The following is an 18,655-nucleotide window of genomic DNA, read 5'->3' on the forward strand; positions in this document are numbered from 1 at the left end:
AATGTTAAGGGCCTGGTTTTGGTTTTGATGAATATACTAATAATAATAATATATGTATAAGTAAACTTTACTTTTAAGGTAGCAACTTTGAGTGCCATTGAGCTTTTAATATCAAGTGATGACTGAAGATGTCTCCTCAGAGGTGCAGAAAGACTATTACTACTTAAATGGGAAACAGTATATACAGGGGTCTCTTAAAAGCTGCTCTGGGAGCTGTATCCATTTCTGCACTTCATACAAAAGAAATGTAAAAAAAAAAAAAAAAAAAACAAGACAACTTGTGTTGTGAGTGTATCAAGAGGAGGAAATACAGACATGGCAGAAATGGAAGGAAACTTAGCCCCATTTGTTTTTCCTGCTCTCTTTTGTGTTGGTGGGGGGAGGACACTGCTGCAGGGGTGGTGTTGTAAAAAAAAAAAAAAAAGAAAAGAAAAGAAAACAATGTCGCACAATGGGGTGATTGCACAGTGGATGTCTCCTATGCTTTACTTCAGTGTCTGCTCCCACTATGTCACAGCCTCTGACTATTAAAATATATCCAGGTAGCTTAGGGGGGAAAAAAAAAAAAAAAATCTTGGAGCTCCATTACATCCTCTGAAAGTCTTTCAACAGCAAAGGAAACAGCTGCAGTTGTATGGTGTTGACTAAGCTAACATACTGCAGTAATTATTTCAGTCCTCGTGCTGGCATCCTACAGCTGCTCGCACTTCACCACTGGTAAACACAAAAGCAGGCCCCGCAGTCGTGGTTGAAACCTTGCTCTTGTTTCTTGTCTCTCAATCTGTTAACTTTGTGCCAAGTACACAAATTGTACTAACCGTTGCCTACGCCACTAAACCCCAAAACCACCAGCATATTTTCCTCTGGCATCTTTTTAAACAGGCTGTGACGGGAATGCATTTTCATCATCAAGATAAAGACGTGCTATCTGTGTGTTTGCCTAATGAGAAGCAGCAGTAAATGTTATCGTATGGTAGAAATGCTGCACAAAATCAAGAATTTTGTTTACATTCACAGTAAGGGACTATCAAAGCCGACTGTGAATGAACATGAGAAGCATTACAATCTGAAGAATTTTACCTGGGATATTATGACACTGAATGGCAGCAATTTGAAGATCAAAGATGGTGCAGATCATTGAAAATGCACCGTTTCCTTCCTTCCTTCCTTCTTAAGATTTCTGTCTACTGAGAAACACATGGACAAGAGAAATGGATGCAGGTTTGCCTTCAACTCCTTTGGCCTGTTCTCATGTCCTGTTGGAGGAGGGGGATGGCCTAATTAAAAGATGACTCTCGGTTTGGCTTACAAGGCCAAAATAACACATGGGTCTCAAAGCTGAATGGATAAAATAAGAGTGAATAAAGACCACCCTCAACAGGAGGCTGGAAACAAAACATACTAGAGTTAAAAGCTAGTCAACTGAGACGCAGTGAAACAAGACTAAGCAGCAGAAAGCCCTTGCAAAATCTAGTGTTTTTCCATTTCGAAACAAAAGCACTTGAAATATTTAGCTTATTCCTTCACCAGCATGGATCTGGTTTCATTTTACAATCTCAGATTCATGGCACATCTATGATGCTTGGAGACTCACACTCGAGAAATCCAAATGTATTATTACCTAAAATTCCTGGGCAATGTGCGGTACACCCATTTCTCAAAAGTGGCAACTAACTGCCCACAAACGACATGCAATCTGTTATCTCTATCCACGAACTTATATAAACCTCCCCAATTTCTGGGGAAGCATTTGAAGCTTTGAGGCTATGCCAAATATTTAACTTGGCTCCAATCTTAGTTTCTGAGAATCAAAGTACAAACATGTTAAAAGGAGCCCTAGAAAATTCAAAGGAGAGATACAATTCTTTTCTTACACCTTGTTTAGTACCTCCAGCTGTTAAATGTGGGAAAATCTGAAACAATAAAGATTGCAGGGATTTCCAAAAATAGCCTTCCAGCACAAGGGCAAACGCCACCTTGATAATTTGTGGCTACACCCAGACACCAGGGATTAGAGACAGTAAATATAGTAAACATGATAAACATCTCCACCCCACTGACAAGTCCCTGTGAAAGCGTGTTTCTCTCAGCACAACAAAGAAGATTCTTTGCACTTTGCACCAACTGAGGAAAAGCAGTTTCATAAAGCACCTGAGAGAATTCAGATAGCTTTGCACAGAGGTCTGGCAAAAACATTTCTATAGAAACCCCCTCCCCTGTCTGCCACCGCCAATCTTCTGGATAGGGTTTCTATCTGTAGTCCATCTCCTCTGCTCTGACAGCGAACACCTGGAGCAAAAAAGAAGGTGAGGGAAGCGATGGAGTGATGAAGATGTCTTTGTTTCTCGAGGGGTTCGGCCACACAACGAACTCTGCAGATGGGGGGGGGAATGATTCCACATGTAGGCCTTTCAGATACAATGACCTACTCTTTGCACTCGCAGAGAGAAGCAGACATCAAATTGTGCCTTGTGGTGTGGGTCTCACCTTTTTCTCAGAGGCAGAGAAACCTACAGCCATGTTTTTATTTGCTACAGTAACTCTTACTTTTATTCCGCCATCTTAAGTTTAAAAACATAGCACATACCTCTGGCTCTTGTTATGGACCATAATTATATGATAGATGGAGAGAGAGAATGGGAATAGGTATATGGGACTTGGCAGTTATGTTTACATTCCTTCCTCAAACTGCAGTTCATCAGCTTTGCTACTTTCTATGGGGGATTGTGTGAATACAGTTTGTTAATGATGCAGCTACTCAAAAAGTGCTTAATGATCTCAGTGTAGTCCATTCTTCACTTTTTAGAAGAAGCAGGGTCGCTGACCACATCACAGGTTGAGGGCTGTCACAGCACAACCTGCTACCTCAGGATTTAAAGAGCACACCTGCTGCTTCTAAAACCACCGGTGCTGTCAAATGAGCAGGTGGCGAGTGACACACTGGTGAGCTGTGAAGCGGAGGCAGGGTTAAAGTATTTTCGCTTGTGTTTACACACTCCCTATGCTCGCACAGCCTTCACACTCAATATAACTCCTCACAGGCTGTCAGTCACACCAGTTAACTTCAACTTTGTGCGTTTTCTGCAAAATTCATTCCCTCCAGCGAAAGACATTAAATCCTGTTCACATCTGGGACAGGAAAAACAAACTAGAATAAGTACAATATTGTCATCACTAAATTGTTTTCCCACAGTTCTGAAGTCTATAATTTAGTGTTGCTTCCACTGACATTCGTATGGTCCAGCCATTTCCCTTTGATAAAACAGCGCCAAACAAGTGTCTCAGCACCGAGTGAACAATGTGCAGGACAAGAAAGAAGTCTGCCACTGCTTGGTGTGGCAGTAATCTCTCTTTGAGGCCCCCAGTCTCCCTAATTGCCTGGACACTTGTGTCCGAGGGCCGCTCTCATTCCTCAGTGAAAAGATGAGACCTCTCGTGCTCCTTACAACAGGCTTAAGCTGATAAACCCTTTCATTCAACGTGGCCGTGGGATCGGTGCTCTGCGCAAACAGATTGGGTGAAAAAAAGACTAATCAAAACAGCGATTAGCCCCCAACACAGAGGCAGAGCTAGGCGACAGCACAGCCTCCGCAGGGGGTCCATTTCCTCACCAACTCAAAAATGTCTGATGATTTGTGTGAGTCTTTCCTGACTAACGCATTCCTTGTTGTGAGTACATGGGCGGTAATATGTGAGGAATGCAATGTGGTGGGCTTTTTATTGAACAAAGACGTAGCATGGCTGATTTCAAAATGGGTTGTGACAGCCGAAGAAATGAACACACAGGCGAGCCTCAGAAAATGCTCCAGGACCAACTTGCAGGCCCAATTCAAGGCTGATGCTTCACTTAGAGGGCGAGAGAATCCCCCTCCCTCACAAAAGTGGCACCTCCCATAACACCTTCACTTTCTGTCATGGTTATTGTTCCCCTGCCTTCCTGGCGCTAACTCTAACACCCCTCGACGCCCCCTTGCAGCTAACAGATTTGCCAGTACCTCCATATGGGATGCCATCAGTACATCATCTGGGGTATTGCTGTACATTATACAGAATCCATGTGTTTCCCAGCAGCAAGGTCAAGTTCTCAGCTTGTTTACACACAGCTGAAATGAAGAAACAAAACCTCCCTGCATTCTGTATTGTAAAAAAAACAAAACAAAACAAAACGCAGCTTTAGTCAAGAGTTGGTTGTGATTACACAAGCTCACAGTTATTTTTCGATAAGTGTGTTCTGCTTCAGCTGTTGGTGGAGAAAAAAATTGATTAAAAAAGGGAAATGGATGTTAATGCATTTTTTTTAAACACAGCTAGACACACAAAGTTAACACTGGTATAAATCAGTGTGCCCTGGATGCACAACAGTTTGTCAATAAGTTTTCCTCAGTAAAAATGTGCCAATTCTACACATAGTAGCTTTAATAATTACATACACTGAAATCAGTGGTTACCACATAATGTAACTCACACCAACAAGTAAAATATTGTAGACATACGCAAGCCATTGAAGACACTGATTTTCATCACAAGCTCACAATATTTGGCAGACAGCTGAAGAATCTGGACGACTTCATTCTCTTAATGTAACCGCCAGAATGGATCAATTTATGAGCAACACTGTAGCACTTTAGCTTTTTGTTTCCCGGATTAGCTTTCCTACCGCTGACCTTGACAGACACACACACACACACACACACACACACACACACACTTTGCCCAAGTAAATATGATGTGGCGGGTGTGTTGTTTCAGTGGTGTTAAATAACACAAGTACTGTAACCTCAGTCAATGTGCATGCAGGCGGTTTTAATATTCAGATTAATAATCCAGACAGAAATGCATTAAATTATCCAAATTCAAGGGTGCATGTTTGTGTGCAAGCCTCTGGAGCCGGCTGCACCTGGAAATGATTCCAAGTGACTCTCCAGTTATTACTAAAATAATGAGCAAACTCCAGGCCATGAGATTCAGTGAGGCATCCCTTACATTTTCTTTCACTTTTTCCTTAATGCAACGTGCCAGTTTTGCAAAGACAGTGTTTAAATTAGCTACACTGCTCTAAGAGTTGAGTTGAGTTGCTGAGTTCTGACAAAAAGTATGTTTGAAGTTGCTTACTTTTATTTCTTCGTTCTTTCTGCAACTATTATAACTCTTAACTTGCTAGCATGCTATGCAATGAGTGACTGAAAGAGCTGATTCGTTATTATGGAAAAGATTTTCCTGGGAAGCTGTCTGCAGTGGCATCTGACCTTACTAGACATATGATATATCCTCAGCTGCCTCATTATCCAGGGATTAGCACCTCAGTAAATGTACCATGTGCCTGGCAGTAACGTGAGCATCAACCTTCAGTTAGAGACAACTAATCTGAATTATGTGAGGTCAGCAATGTCAAAAGATTAGTTTTTCATGTACTTGAAGTCACTGACAAGCAGTGAGGGGGGAAAAAAAAAAAGTAAAGTAAGAGAAGATTTGGGCTTCTCCACTGATCCCTGGAAACATGGTGTGGGAGTGCAAGCTTCATTTAGCTGTCGAAAAAAAAAAAAAAAAAACTGTGACAAAGTGCTATTCCAGGATTTCAATATCTTTCCCTTTTCTGTGGTGCTCTGTGAACGTCTTCCATCTGTCTGTTGCTGGCTGACTGAGGGTTGGGGGTGGGTGAGCAGGTACAGATGCAGGCAGCATCTGTACCTGCATATAGGGCGTCACTTTGTGGCACATTGGATGTTTTGTCCCTTACAGCACTGAATCAATATTTCCATTACGTGCGGCATCGACTTATTTGCTTTCTTCTCGAGAGTTAAATTAACAGATGATTATCTATCCAGTTCAGCATGGCAGCATAGTGGTTAGTGCTGTTGCCCCACAACACAAAGGTCGTGCTCGGTTCCCGGCCTGGGGCCTCTCTGTATGGAGTTTGCATGTTCTTCTCGTGCCTGTGTGAGTTTCCTCCCACCGTCCAAAGACATCATGTTTGGGTTAACTGGTGACTCTAAATTGTCCGTAGGTCTGAGTGTGAGTGTGAGTGGTTGTTGGTCTCTGTGTGTTGGCCCTGTGATGGACTGCTGACCTGTCCAGGGTGTATCCCGCCCTCACCCAGAGTGAGCTGGGACTGGCTCCAGTACCCCCCACGGCCCAGAAACGGATAAGCAGAAACAGATTGATAGATGAATGAATATCTATCCGGTTAAAATGTCACATAACGACCTGTGAAAACTACAACCTGTCATTTTTACAGATGACACAAACTAAATAACATGTTGACGGATGAGTTGATATTGTTAGAGTTAACCCTAACCCTTACTGGGGAAGTTTCTTACCCAAGCAGACAAGTTTGTGGCAAACTTTAGCAACTAGGCATATTTATCATACTCTTCAACTCTTCAGCCGCATCCAATAAACAGTTTAAAACTTTATTATTCCATAGCCTTGCTTGTAAAAAAAAAAAAAAAAAAAAAGGCACAAACGATCGTTATCCTTATCCAGGACATTATGATTAAAATGCTTAGCTGTGGGGGGGGGGGGGGGGGGGGGGTCATAAGTGAAATCGATCCACAATATTAAAATCCCACAATTTGATTACACTGACATACAATAAATAAGATACTCTGAACAGGCCAAGTGGCTAATACTATGGCAGACTTTTTAAATCCCTGTCTTGCAGTGTGGAGGCTTACAGGGCTCAGCAGAAGCAGAGCGTTTTTTCCATCTGCACAGTCACACAAAGTGACTCCCATCTCTGCCTCTTGTCTTTACAGAGCACAACCTCACACCACAGCGCAGCTGTTTGCACATATCAGTGTTTCCCAGTTCCCAGTCTTTGTCTCTTGTACTCTGCACATCCCTGTCAAGTTCTCCATCATTCACGCTACCTGTTGTGATCCAAATGTCTTCATTTCAACTGACTTTAGAGTGGATGCTGAGAAACACAGCAGTGAAATGTTAAAACGATTCTGACAATACAACTGCACCTCAAATATTCATTAATTCATGCATTCACACACTGGCTATATGAGCCATGTTTTCTGCCTTCAGTTATTTTTAATTCAGCCGGTTTCAACTGTTTCATCAGTGCAACAATTTGTGATTCTCTTGTTTAATTTAATTTTAAAAGATATGTGAATGTTTTTTCTTTTTCTAAAATTCCCAGCCCTATTTCTTTCTTTATTTGCTGATTCCTTCTGCTTAAAAAGACAGATAGCAGCTTGACACACTGACAAAATGAGAGAACGTCACGTCAGTTGCTAGATTAAAAAAAAAAATAAAATAAAAAAAAAATCCCTTCGCCACATGCAACAACTAGACTGTAAGGAAGACAGCAGGGCTGGTGCCGGTGTGCCATGCTACACACTGAGACAGTGGGTCTCTTTGTATGGCGAGCTTCTTTTCAGACAGGAACAGGAGCAGGAGCTGCAGGAGCACTTACACTTGGATGAAAACACCACAGTGAGGGCTGGAGGTGGGGGGGGTTACAGCTTGCATATACACAACACTGCCTCCGCCCCGTTAGTAGGGTGGTGGTCATATGGAAGGGAAGGGGTTATCGTCCAAGGGGAAACTTGTCACGGGAGAAATTTCATACTATGAATAAATTTACATCAAATCAACACTGCCACTCACTGATGGAGCTGATATCCTGACAGAGATGGGCTGCATCGAGTGCCAGCGGTAAGACGTGAAAATCTGAGAATGCTGCCCATCCGGAGCATGTATCCATCATTGTGTCATTTTCATTTAGCTTAGAAATGTGATCAGTGGTGATGATGAGGGGGGAAACTGAGCAATCACAAAAAGCCAACATTCAATCTAGGGAGGGATAATAAACGGAGGACGAAAGACAGCCCTGGATGGCAGGATGCCCCTGGGGCGGCTATGCTGTTATTATGTTGGAGAGGGCTGCTGAGCTGTGGTGTGGGGCAATTAGAGACCAGAGAATTGACTGGGGGAGGGTCCAGGGACAATAAGCCATGCTTGAAGTGAAAAGGAGGAGTAAACTCAAACACAGCAGCAAGCTATAGCGCCAAAAAAAGAAAGGAGGGGGAGAGAAAAAAAAAAAAAAAAAAGGACAGGCAACGAGGGCGATTTTATGAATTGAAATAACATCCATCTGCTTATTTCCAAGGAAAGAGGCTCAGTCTAAGCTGATTTCCTGTCATCAGTGGACTCCAAATTTAATATCCAGGGATTGCATGTCGAACTTTACGCTCCACTGGTTTGGATGATTTGGCTGGTAACTATGTGAGAACTGGGCAGGTTTGGGATAACCTACACAAGCAAATGAATCGGCTGTTGTTCTCGTTGAGAGCTACTGCAGACGCTGTGGTGAACACATTAGCCGTGTCTATTATCTTTACGTCACTCCGCTTTGGAAAGTCCTGACTAAAAAGAAAACCACAGAGACTCCAGGAGCTGTCCAGCTGGAAAACACAGGGGCAACGAGGAAAAGTCAGTCCCAGAGTATCCTTTCAGTGGTTAGTGAACCACAGACAGGTCACAGCCTCACAGCTATTATGTGTTGTCGTTTAACATGTAGATAACAAAAGTAAAAACAGATCCAGTTGTAGGAGGGAAGTTTTTTTACGAGACACACAGTGCGACTGTTCTAAACTCTCACTTGGGTAACTTAAACCTCTAAGTGTCACCTCGAACAACATCTCCATTGTCACCTCTGATAATATTACAGATCTCCCAGTGAAGAGCACACAATGGGCAGTGAAAGAAAACAGTAACACAAGCCTGGTGGTGTGAGATGTTAGCTGTTGGCATTGCTTACTATTCTCACAAATGCACACTGTTTCCATGCCCTCTGGTCCCGAGCAGCCTCAGTGGAGCAGGTGTCTGCAGACATTTTTTTTTTTTTTTTTAAACATAAGCGCTTGTCAAACATGGCGCACAGCAACAAGGCCTCACAGCTGCAAGACAATGGAGTCACGCTTAACCACAGCAACGGAGCCATGCCTGCCCACTTCCAGTCCGAGTCAGTTTCTACAAGGTCGGCTGAACCAAAACAGACGTGTCAGCAAACACAAAACCAAATGCTGACAGCGGGAATGCAAAAAACGTCATAACAACAAAAGGCTCAGTGCATTTAAATGACTATACTTTATCTATGGGCTTATGCCACACCTCTTTTCATCAGTTTATTAAGAGGACACAATGTGATATACTGTTACTAAAACAAGCCACACTCACAGCTGTAGTGCCAACACTGGTGAGCTGACACAAACCAAAACACTGCAAACATCCAATTAGCTATTCAACAATAATCAACTCGCATAATCATTCCTGAAGCGTAAAATTCAAACACGTTAGTGACTCATCAATATTTCAAGCTAACCCTGTAGTTTCTAAGTGCAATGAAAAAAAAAACAAACAAAAAAAACAGAGAGATAGAGAATATATTAATATACTACAACATTTATTACAACATGCAGCCAACCTCCTCATTATTTTCTTACTGGGCCCTGTTGAGAGAGGCTATGAGCTCCTAGTGTCACAAGCCATGTGTTTTGTACACAAATCTAAAATTCTGTGTTGTTGAGTTTAGAAATAAGAATTTAGAAAAATCTTTATAAACGTCTGTATTTATCTGGATAAAAAGGACACAAATACAAAAAGAGAAAACAATCACGTGAAGTTTAACTGTCATTCTGGGGTTTTACCAGTCAATTAATCTGCCAGGGTCATTCCTTGAAATAGGGATCAGCTCATTTTCTGTTTACTACCACAGCCAACTTTGCGTTAAGCTACTTGCTAAACCCTCTGTACTTTGATCGGAGTCAGGAATCTAAAAGAGAGTGCCGCAATATAAGATTCAAGGCTCTGGAGAAAGCCATGTCAGGCCACGCTTGGAAACATTCTCATATTTGTTCCCTCTGTCATGGAATTTTTCTTTTAGCTTTCTCCTTCACGCATAAACTTTTACTGACGACAAGTCCCCGTCTTCAGCTCTCACATTAATATGAATGTCACACATTTAATATGGCAGATGGCAATCTTAAGTAACTAAGTACGACCCCCTGATACCATACATTAGGTTTGTTCCCATGAGCTGCAGCAGAAGGCAGGCTGAGCTCAAACTGGTGATGAATACATCCTCTGTCAATCCTACAATTAACTCTAAAGCTCTTAATTAGATGTTCCACATCACAAGAAGCCTCAAAAATGTGACCGTCTGTAGACATTATTAGCCCCACTGTGTGAGCTAACACAACAAAAGGAGGAAGCATCCAGCAACAAATTTCCACAAAAACTAAACGTGACCCTGACAGATCAACATCAGAGAATTAGCACCTGCAGATAAAACAGTTCAGGCTCTTTTCAAGCCACTTCTAGTGTCGCAGACCAAGGAGGGTTGGGATGCATGATGGGCTGGTCATATTGATGAAAGGCATCCTTGGCCCCTCTCTGAAGCCCCTTACACCCTTAGACCCTGGCTGTGGGCCAAGTGAGCGGCTGTCCTGCCTCTGGGGTCCGGCTATTGAGCAGAGCAGCACTGAGCAGGAGGACTTGAACAAGAGGCCCTTCTCTCACTGCGATGCGATCCTCCCCCTTTCCCACTCATGAAGGGACAGCTCTGGCAGCATCTTGGCTTGTGCTCTCGCTCTGGTCAGGTTGGCTTTTCGCATCACATTGGCAAAGACTGACTGATTTACATGGAGCTCTCACACTCCTGATACACAAGTCCATGTATGGCACTGCCGGCAAGCTAAGACATCCAGACAGCTGGTTGTCCCTGAACAACAAGCAGATGTCTACTCACTGAGAATGAGCTATTTGAGGGTCCCTGATGACACAATGGTGGGATATATATATAAATAAAAAATGTTCTTAATCTTAAAAGGGAAAGATACAGGCTATTATCAGTAACAGTTTTTTCTGTACCTGGGAAAAGTCAGGCATGCACAAGGAGAAGTAACTTCAGACATAAAGGGTAGTTCCATTTTTTACTCCGTGTTTTGATTACAAAACCACAGGACGACAACATTTTCAAAATTTTCACAGAGAGATTAAATAAATATTGGCTTGGACTTTAAGTTAACAGCAGCAGACTTCCCCCTTCATTCTGTATTTAATCAAGAATATTATCCCTTCTTGATTAAATAACAAACATTTCCTGCAGCGGGAAGGCCTGGATAACCCCTGAGTAAAAAAGAAGAGGGGGAGAAGGGGGGAGGAAGTACGGTCAGAGAACCTCACGGTGGGCGCAAAGCTCTCAAAGACAGCGTGGATGAAAACTGCATTCTTCGCCGTGAGATGAGTTCTACTTTGCTTGCACTTAGTCATAAAGATACTGAGTGGTGGTGTGAGGGTCTCTTCCCAGCACATCAACAGAGCCCTCCAGTGGGTCACCCATCAGGCCTGTCTTTAGCACATGTACTGGAGATCCTCACTACACAGCTACACATCATGAACAGTCTCTCTTCCTCCCTTACTCACAGCCAGTTTTGTCACCATGCAGCTAACGTCACACTTTCTGACCTGCTAAATAGTCTCCCATTTTAATGAAACGCATCTGATTAGAAACCGGGGCTGGGGGGGGAGAAAGAAATCATGGAAAGTGTGCGCATTTTTGTAATCACAAATCCCCATGCAATATGCAACTAATTAAACTAGCAATACACAGGAGGAGAAAAAGGGCAGGAGTTACCTGAATTACAAATTAAAAATGTGTTCCTGAAGGAAATACACATCATATCCAGTCTTCCTGCAATAAGCTCTGACCATTTGGACAGGAGACAGTGTAAATGAAGGAGCAGGTCACAGAACACACAGTTGTACTGCTATAATAAAATTTACATGCCAGCATGCATAAACTATAAATTAATTAGAGGTCGATGAGGGTTGACAACATGCTCTGCATGCTTCTGGAGATACCACTATTATAATCTACAGATCGTAGGCTAAAGCTGCTGACCGAACCAGGAATTTATTTTCATGGCTGTGCTATAATGGTGAGAGAGAATAGGCCAAAGGCTGGAAAAAAGCCCAGGCTGAACCCAAACTGCAGGCCTGTGCAAAACAAAGACGCATGACTGCATTGCTCTTTTCTCATAAAGGCCAAGGTAGCCAACAGACTACCAACGAGAGCGTGCACAGCGCTTGTGTAGACTCCAAATATTTTCCACATGCAGTTAGAACACAATAACACCATGGAGATGGATCTGCTCTGCCCCAGACAACAAGACCCCCACCCCCCCACACCCCTCAACCCTCTGCCTTTATTCACGCCTGGACTTCATTATGGACTGTTACCGAATCATCATTGGCAATCAGACAGAATTTGCAAGACAATAATTCAGTCCAAGTAAAGCCTCACCTAGAAGAGGAAGGACCAGGATTTAACCGGCAACATGAGGAAGACTGGAAAAGGTCCTGTTCGATAAAATATAGACAATGCTTAGCATGTAATCTATGAAACATTATAGGCCACCGTGCGCTTCTGCACACCTTGCATGGCATGATAGACTGAAATGCATCTGTTGTTGTTTATTTTCCAATTCACATCAGGCCTTGTTTTACAGAAAGCAAAGTGTAAACATTCCCTTTATCTAAAAATCTGCCTTCACTGTATTCACATCAGACATGCATGTGAATAAAACTCAGCATAGTATGTGTTTACGCCTCATCAGCACGCAAATTTATAGCTGAGGTCCTTTGTCACACACAATGCATACAACATCATTCTCACAGTTTGAAAAGACTTAGCTTCACGTTTATGAATATAAATATCACCTGAACAGGTAAGCATAATTTTTATTTAGCGTAAACAATAACAATTTAGATGTGAGCTGTTTGAGTATTTTTTCAAATGAATCTGAAAAAATAAAATGAAAATATTTATCTGTGATATTAAAACTTACTCAAGAAAACATCCTAAAATTAATATACATTTCAAAATGTCTGTTCCCATTGACAAGTAAGTGTTTAAACCTAATTTTCCATATATTCCTCACAAAAAAATGAATCCTTACACTTCAGGATTTATAAAAACTGGACTTTTTTATTTGTATTTTTTTTTTTTTTTCTAGAAAAAGGTCTTAAGTGAGATAAACCAAAGCAAGGAACTAGAAATCCTTTTTTTGTGCTGCTTTGTTGACAGCATCAGGAAATCAGATGATGTCAAAATAAAAGGCCTTTACTGGGCGGGCTGCATATGTAGCAGTGTGGATAATATTTGAGGTGTAATATAATAACATACCTGAGTAATGCTCATCTGAGCTGTTATGTTTTAGAAGAATTCCCTGAATTAAAATGATCGGTCTGAGTGTGCGGGAAGTGAAAAGACTAAATGTGGCAGGCCACATCTAGATTATTAGACATCTTGAAGTCAGAGGACAAATAGTTCCCTCGCTGACTGCAAATGTTATTATAGAGTGGCTGAAATATGATTTTAATAGTGAATTTCTCATTAAATTCCAAATCTGTCTCTTTTTCACCCCATCTGACATTTCAGGGTTATATGCATGTTTATTTTAAAGGTTTAATGCCAATTAAATTATTTGGCTGTCTTTCTGAACCACCAAGAAACCTGAATTAATGCATCATCTGTAAATGTGTAGATGCCTTGCCACTGACTGGTTTGTCATTGGGGACAGATGATTATTGATCAGTGTGAGAGAATTTCACTACAGGGAGATTAGAAAACAGAAGGGAACCGATCCCATGACCCAAATTAAGGCAAGTACACCTGTGCACAGACAGAGGAAGCAGAAATGATGGCCTGCGGTGGTTTTCGCTGAGATTTCTTGTCCGCTTTAAGAAAAAAAAAACAAAAAATAAAAGAAGGAAACCCCCCCCTCAGAGACTGAACAGGGATTTGGCAGTCGACCCATCTTACCTTTTTGTGTCTGTCTTTGAAAGGTAAAGCAGGCCACGGCATCTCCTGCAAAAAGTCTTGCCAGTGTTTCTGGTCCTGATCCGACGAGATGAAGACGATTTCCAATTTGTCCTTGTGCTCAGACGTCTTTTTGAACCTGCTGTAAAACTCGCACAGGCTGCCGTTGAACTGCTTGCACGGGGCGTTCAGGCTGCATCCGAAGAAGAGCCCGATCAGGGACAGCTTGGCGCCCAGCGACTGCACGTCCAGCTCGGCTTTCTCGCTGTTGACGAGCCGCTCCCCGAGCAGACCCACCAGAAACTCCGACATCGCGGCGTCCAGTGCTCGAACACACAACGTTGCCCCTCAGCCGAGACTGCTGCACATGTAACCGCCGCTTCGGTGGCGACACCCAGCACTGGTTTTTTCCCCGCGGGTCTGCCGGCTCCTGAGAGGCGGTGTGGGGCTGTGGGCCGTGTCTGTCCGCCGCTCCTCCGCCTCTCTGAGCGCTGTGCAGGAATGCGCTCCGCTTAAATCGCCCTGACTGCAACAGCGGTTGCGCTCTTTTTCCCAGAAAGCGCTTCACTTTGATGGGCACGTCCGCCGCCTTCGGCCGGACAGACGGCACTTTAACTCTGAGTTATGAGGGGATTTGTTAGCCTGTTACGAACAGAAGATGCCGTAAAAATGTTTAATGGCCGAGTTTACACATTTTTATAAGGGCAAACAATCCGCATTTTCAGATTAAAAGCATGCGGGTTTTGGACACCACCTCGATTTTTGCAAAACTCTTAATTATAAGCGTCTGTTTTTGTTACTTTTAATCAGGTTAGTGAGACAACTCAAATTGAAATTGTGCAAAATTCAAAATGATTTAGCCTGAGGTTAGACCACACTCCGTTCTAATGGACATGCTGCCATCTAGTTTTCACAGGTGGGAAATACCTGTTGAAGCAGGGCAGGCATTTCTGGGACAGTCTCGGCTTCAATTTAAGGAGCACACTACTGACATTGCTTCAGTTTTCCATTCATTCATTCATCTTCTGTCACTTATCCGTTTCCAGGCTGGGGGGCTGCTGGAGCCAGTCCCAGCTCACTCTGGGTGAGGGGCGGGGTCACCCTGGACAGGTCACCAGTCCATCACAGGGCCAACACACAGAGACAGACAGAGACCAACAACCACACTCAGACCTACAGACAATTTAAAGTCGCCAATTAACCCAAACATGATGTATTTGGACGGTGGGAGGAAACCGGAGTACCCAGAAGAAACCAAAGCAGGCACAAGGAGAACATGCAAACTCCACAGAGAAAGGCCCCAGGCCTGAGAAACAAACCCGCAACCTTTTAGTTGTGGTGCAACAGCCAACCACTGTGACAGCTTAATTTTTATGCTTCTTTATACTTCTACTTCACTACAGAGGTAAATAAAAAGTGACTGGCTGGAACCACCGTCATAACTCACCACATTGTTAGTGGTTAGACTGATCTGCCCTATAATCTGTAGTTAAATTTAAATAACTGTATTATGCAAAAATAAAACATTAGACTCCCCCACCACCACCACCCTCAAAAAAAAATAAAAAAAAAAATCTGACCTTTCTTTCCCATAAATAATTTCTCAACCCGTCATCTTTATTCTGTGGCCCTGAACTAAACTGGGCTGTTTAGAAAGTAGTTCAAACTTGTATTACCTCAAGATTCTGCAACACTGCATCAGTCTTAATCATACAATAATGTTGCATATATCATGGTGTGTATTAGCACATAACAAGTAGAACTTTAAAATTTCAACTTTTAGCTACCACGATAATCATAACAGCATATTTCACAAGTTCTTTTCTGCCACAAATGTTAAAGGTCAAGAGTTACTTTATTCAAATCCTATTGCAGGACAGACAAAAACACATGAAAATGGTCACAATAAAAAAAAAAAAAAATAATAAAAGATGAGTCATTGCACGTAAAATTACATTTCTGATTTACATCCATACCAGTAATTCCAGTATAGAATTCATTGAACAGATGCGTGTTTCAAACGATGCCGGGGACAGTTGTAAATGTGCATCTTTTGAATGGTTATCGTTATTAAATAAACCAGTAGCGTCGTAAATGAATGTGATCAAACCAAACTGGCTGTTTTACTGGTTTATGTGTGATGTGAGCAGCAGGGATCCCTCAGTCCTCAGTGAACATCATCTTCACCAGATCTGCTTTAAAGCATTCCTCCTCTACCAGCTTCTGAGGCTGAAACAGACATTTCATTGTTAGCTTTTAATATTGTTGTATAATACAAAGTTTTGATTGCCCAAAAGCAATAGTAAAAGGAGTGTACTTTAATATTCAGTCTTATTTTCTAATTAATTTAAAAGGAACTTTCTGTGAAATATTCAAGATTTATCTGTTGTAATACGATAGTCTTACTGTGCCATATCTAAGTAGGGTGGGAACTCCACTCAACTTCAGAGTTTTCTTGAAGTCATTATTTGGATTCTTCCAACTGTCAAATGAAAAACACATTATTAAGCATTTGATGTGACATACCATGAGAGATACAAGCATGAAAAAGAGGCTGCCCCTTGAAGCTGCCCTAAATCTAACTGTATCTGAGAAAGGTAAATGATTTCTCTCTCTCAAAAAAACAAACAAACAAAAATCTCCTCCATTGCTTTGGCTTGCACACATCATTATTCTGTTGAAACCAGGGATGTCGGTCGAAAAATCTCAGTGTTATGACAAAGAAACACATATCACCGCTGGGAAAATAATGTGATTAATAACAAAACTGCTGACATTTACACCACAAAAGTTCAGTATCAACCATGTCAGGTACTCCTCTACTGTTTGCAGCCTGGTCTTGTAAAGGAAAATTGAGCCAAAATCTAGTTACTAAGTATCTAGTGAATATTCTGTTTTAATTCATTACACCCTTTTGCTTTGAAGTGTTTTTTTAAAATGTGACAATTCTTCATGTCTATTGAAAAAAATAATATACAGAAAACATTCAGAGTAATGTCACAATTATTTTTTTTACTATTAATACAGCTGTCTATGTTTTAATACACATCAACTTTCAAGTTTACAGAATGCCACAAAATGTTCATTTCTCCCCGAAGCCCAAGACAACATATTCAATTTTCAGATTTTATCTGACAATCAAATCCCCAAAGATGTTTATGTACTTTCATAATGAAATTGAGAAAAGAAATAAACCCTCATATTTGAGAAGCTGGTAACAATACATTCTAAGAATCACTGCAGCATCAAATTAGTTTACAAAATTTTCAATCAAACAATTATTTAATCTCTATAGTACTGGTTGGCTGCTTAAGAAACCAGTAGAACTTTAATTTAAAGTGGGGTTAATGGAGGCCCAATAACGAATATATATGCCAGAATCCCAAAAGAAGTAAATAATGCCATGTTAGTTATTAATGAAGGTACTATTTAGCGACTTTACCAGTACAAAGAATTATTTGTATTTTTGGTACAATATATTATTTGGATTGTTTTTTGTTGTTGTTGTTTTTTTTTTTCGTTTGTTTGTTTTTATTTGCATTAACAATTTTAATAATGTTTATTACGCAACATTGAGCTCTCATCATTGGGTTTATTTTTGAAATACTTTTCATTGTTTTTCATGATACTATGGTGTGCTCTTCTTGTGAGTCAGCACATGTGTGACTCAAGAATATAAAAAAAAAAAAAAACAGAATCATTAATAATACACCAAAGAAAAAGAGAAGTACTGACTAAGCTCTTTCTCCAACTTGGCAGTAAATGAAGACAGATCCTTCTGGAAGATGAGCCATCTCTCCTCTTACGACTGGCTCAGCTGAAAGGGAAGAAGGCATAAAAAGAGGAAAACATAAAAAGGGAAATGCACTCTATTTATTTAACACCAGTATCAAGCTCTCTACATGCAAAACAGTACCCAACTTAATGTTGCTGCAATGGAAATCACCAAATGTGTCAATCATGTTGACTAAAAATGTAATTCAATACAATCTAACAGAGAGTATAGTAAAGTAGGTTATCTTACCTTTCACGCAGTCTGGACACCAGCTCTTCCCTTGGTCGTCTTTATCACCAGAGAAATAAGCAAAAATATCCTTTCCTTTCCTCTCAGACACAGCCTGGCAGAATTCATCATAACCACGCACACTGACTTCCTCGTACTTTGCCATCGTTAAGGCCGGCTAAGAATAAAAGGCACAAAGTTAAAAACTGAACTACAACAAACTAACAAGTGTTAACCTAAATACTGTTACTCTGCACACACCGGAGCTGGTAGAAATACTGAAGACTTAAGCATAAGCACTTCCGGTCTGTACAAAGGTTGTTAAAGGGACAGTGTATATGGTTAGGGCTGTTCAAAGAGCGTTTAAAATAATCCTTAAAATTATATATTAAATGGCTTGAGTGATGTGATCTCTTAGTTTTTCACATATTCAAAGCTCATTGCAAACAGATTTTAGTTGGGGGGGGGGGGGGGGGGGGGGGGGGGGGGGGTTGAATACGACTTAATTGTAGCTACTTTTACTTGACTGAAACAATTTACTCAACAGGTTAGAGGGAGGTAAAATCAGTGAAAGAAACATCTATTAAAGCGACATGTGACAGAAATATTAATCAAAAGACATCAAATAATCACGCAGGCCGACAGGAAACAGCCATGTACATAATGAACGGTTTAATTCTACCCCACTTGCTGATGAGAAGCATTGAGATGTACTTTCCTGCTTCATTAGACACGTTGGTGATGCGACTGTGTTAACCCTAACCCTAAACCCTAACCCCTTTGGTTGTTGTTGTTTTTTTTTTAGATGGCTTTGAGAT

The 18,655-nt window shown here is 41.4% G+C and overlaps 2 protein-coding genes across 2 annotated transcripts in view; both read right to left on the minus strand.

The window, feature by feature from the left end:
* The window catches only part of nxn (nucleoredoxin), a 52,703-nt gene extending 38,372 nt beyond the window's left edge, over positions 1–14,331 (minus strand). Inside the window, exon 1 of the mRNA XM_029518480.1 lies at positions 13,838–14,331. Coding sequence (XP_029374340.1) covers positions 13,838–14,146 — 309 coding nt within the window. The 5' untranslated portion in view covers positions 14,147–14,331. The remainder of the gene's footprint in view (positions 1–13,837) is intronic.
* Positions 14,332–15,698: 1,367 nt separating this feature from the next.
* Positions 15,699–18,115, minus strand: txndc17 (thioredoxin domain containing 17). Its single transcript, XM_029517865.1, has 4 exons — positions 17,859–18,115; positions 17,570–17,651; positions 16,241–16,316; positions 15,699–16,063 (listed from the first exon to the last, which is right to left on the minus strand). Exons 1-4 carry the CDS (start codon positions 18,001–18,003, stop codon positions 15,995–15,997), a joined length of 372 nt encoding a protein of 123 aa, XP_029373725.1. The 5' UTR covers positions 18,004–18,115; the 3' UTR covers positions 15,699–15,994.
* Positions 18,116–18,655: the final 540 nt, after the last annotated feature.

This window comes from Echeneis naucrates, chromosome 13 (assembly GCF_900963305.1).
Source record: "Echeneis naucrates chromosome 13, fEcheNa1.1, whole genome shotgun sequence".
Classification (NCBI taxonomy): domain Eukaryota; kingdom Metazoa; phylum Chordata; class Actinopteri; order Carangiformes; family Echeneidae; genus Echeneis; species Echeneis naucrates.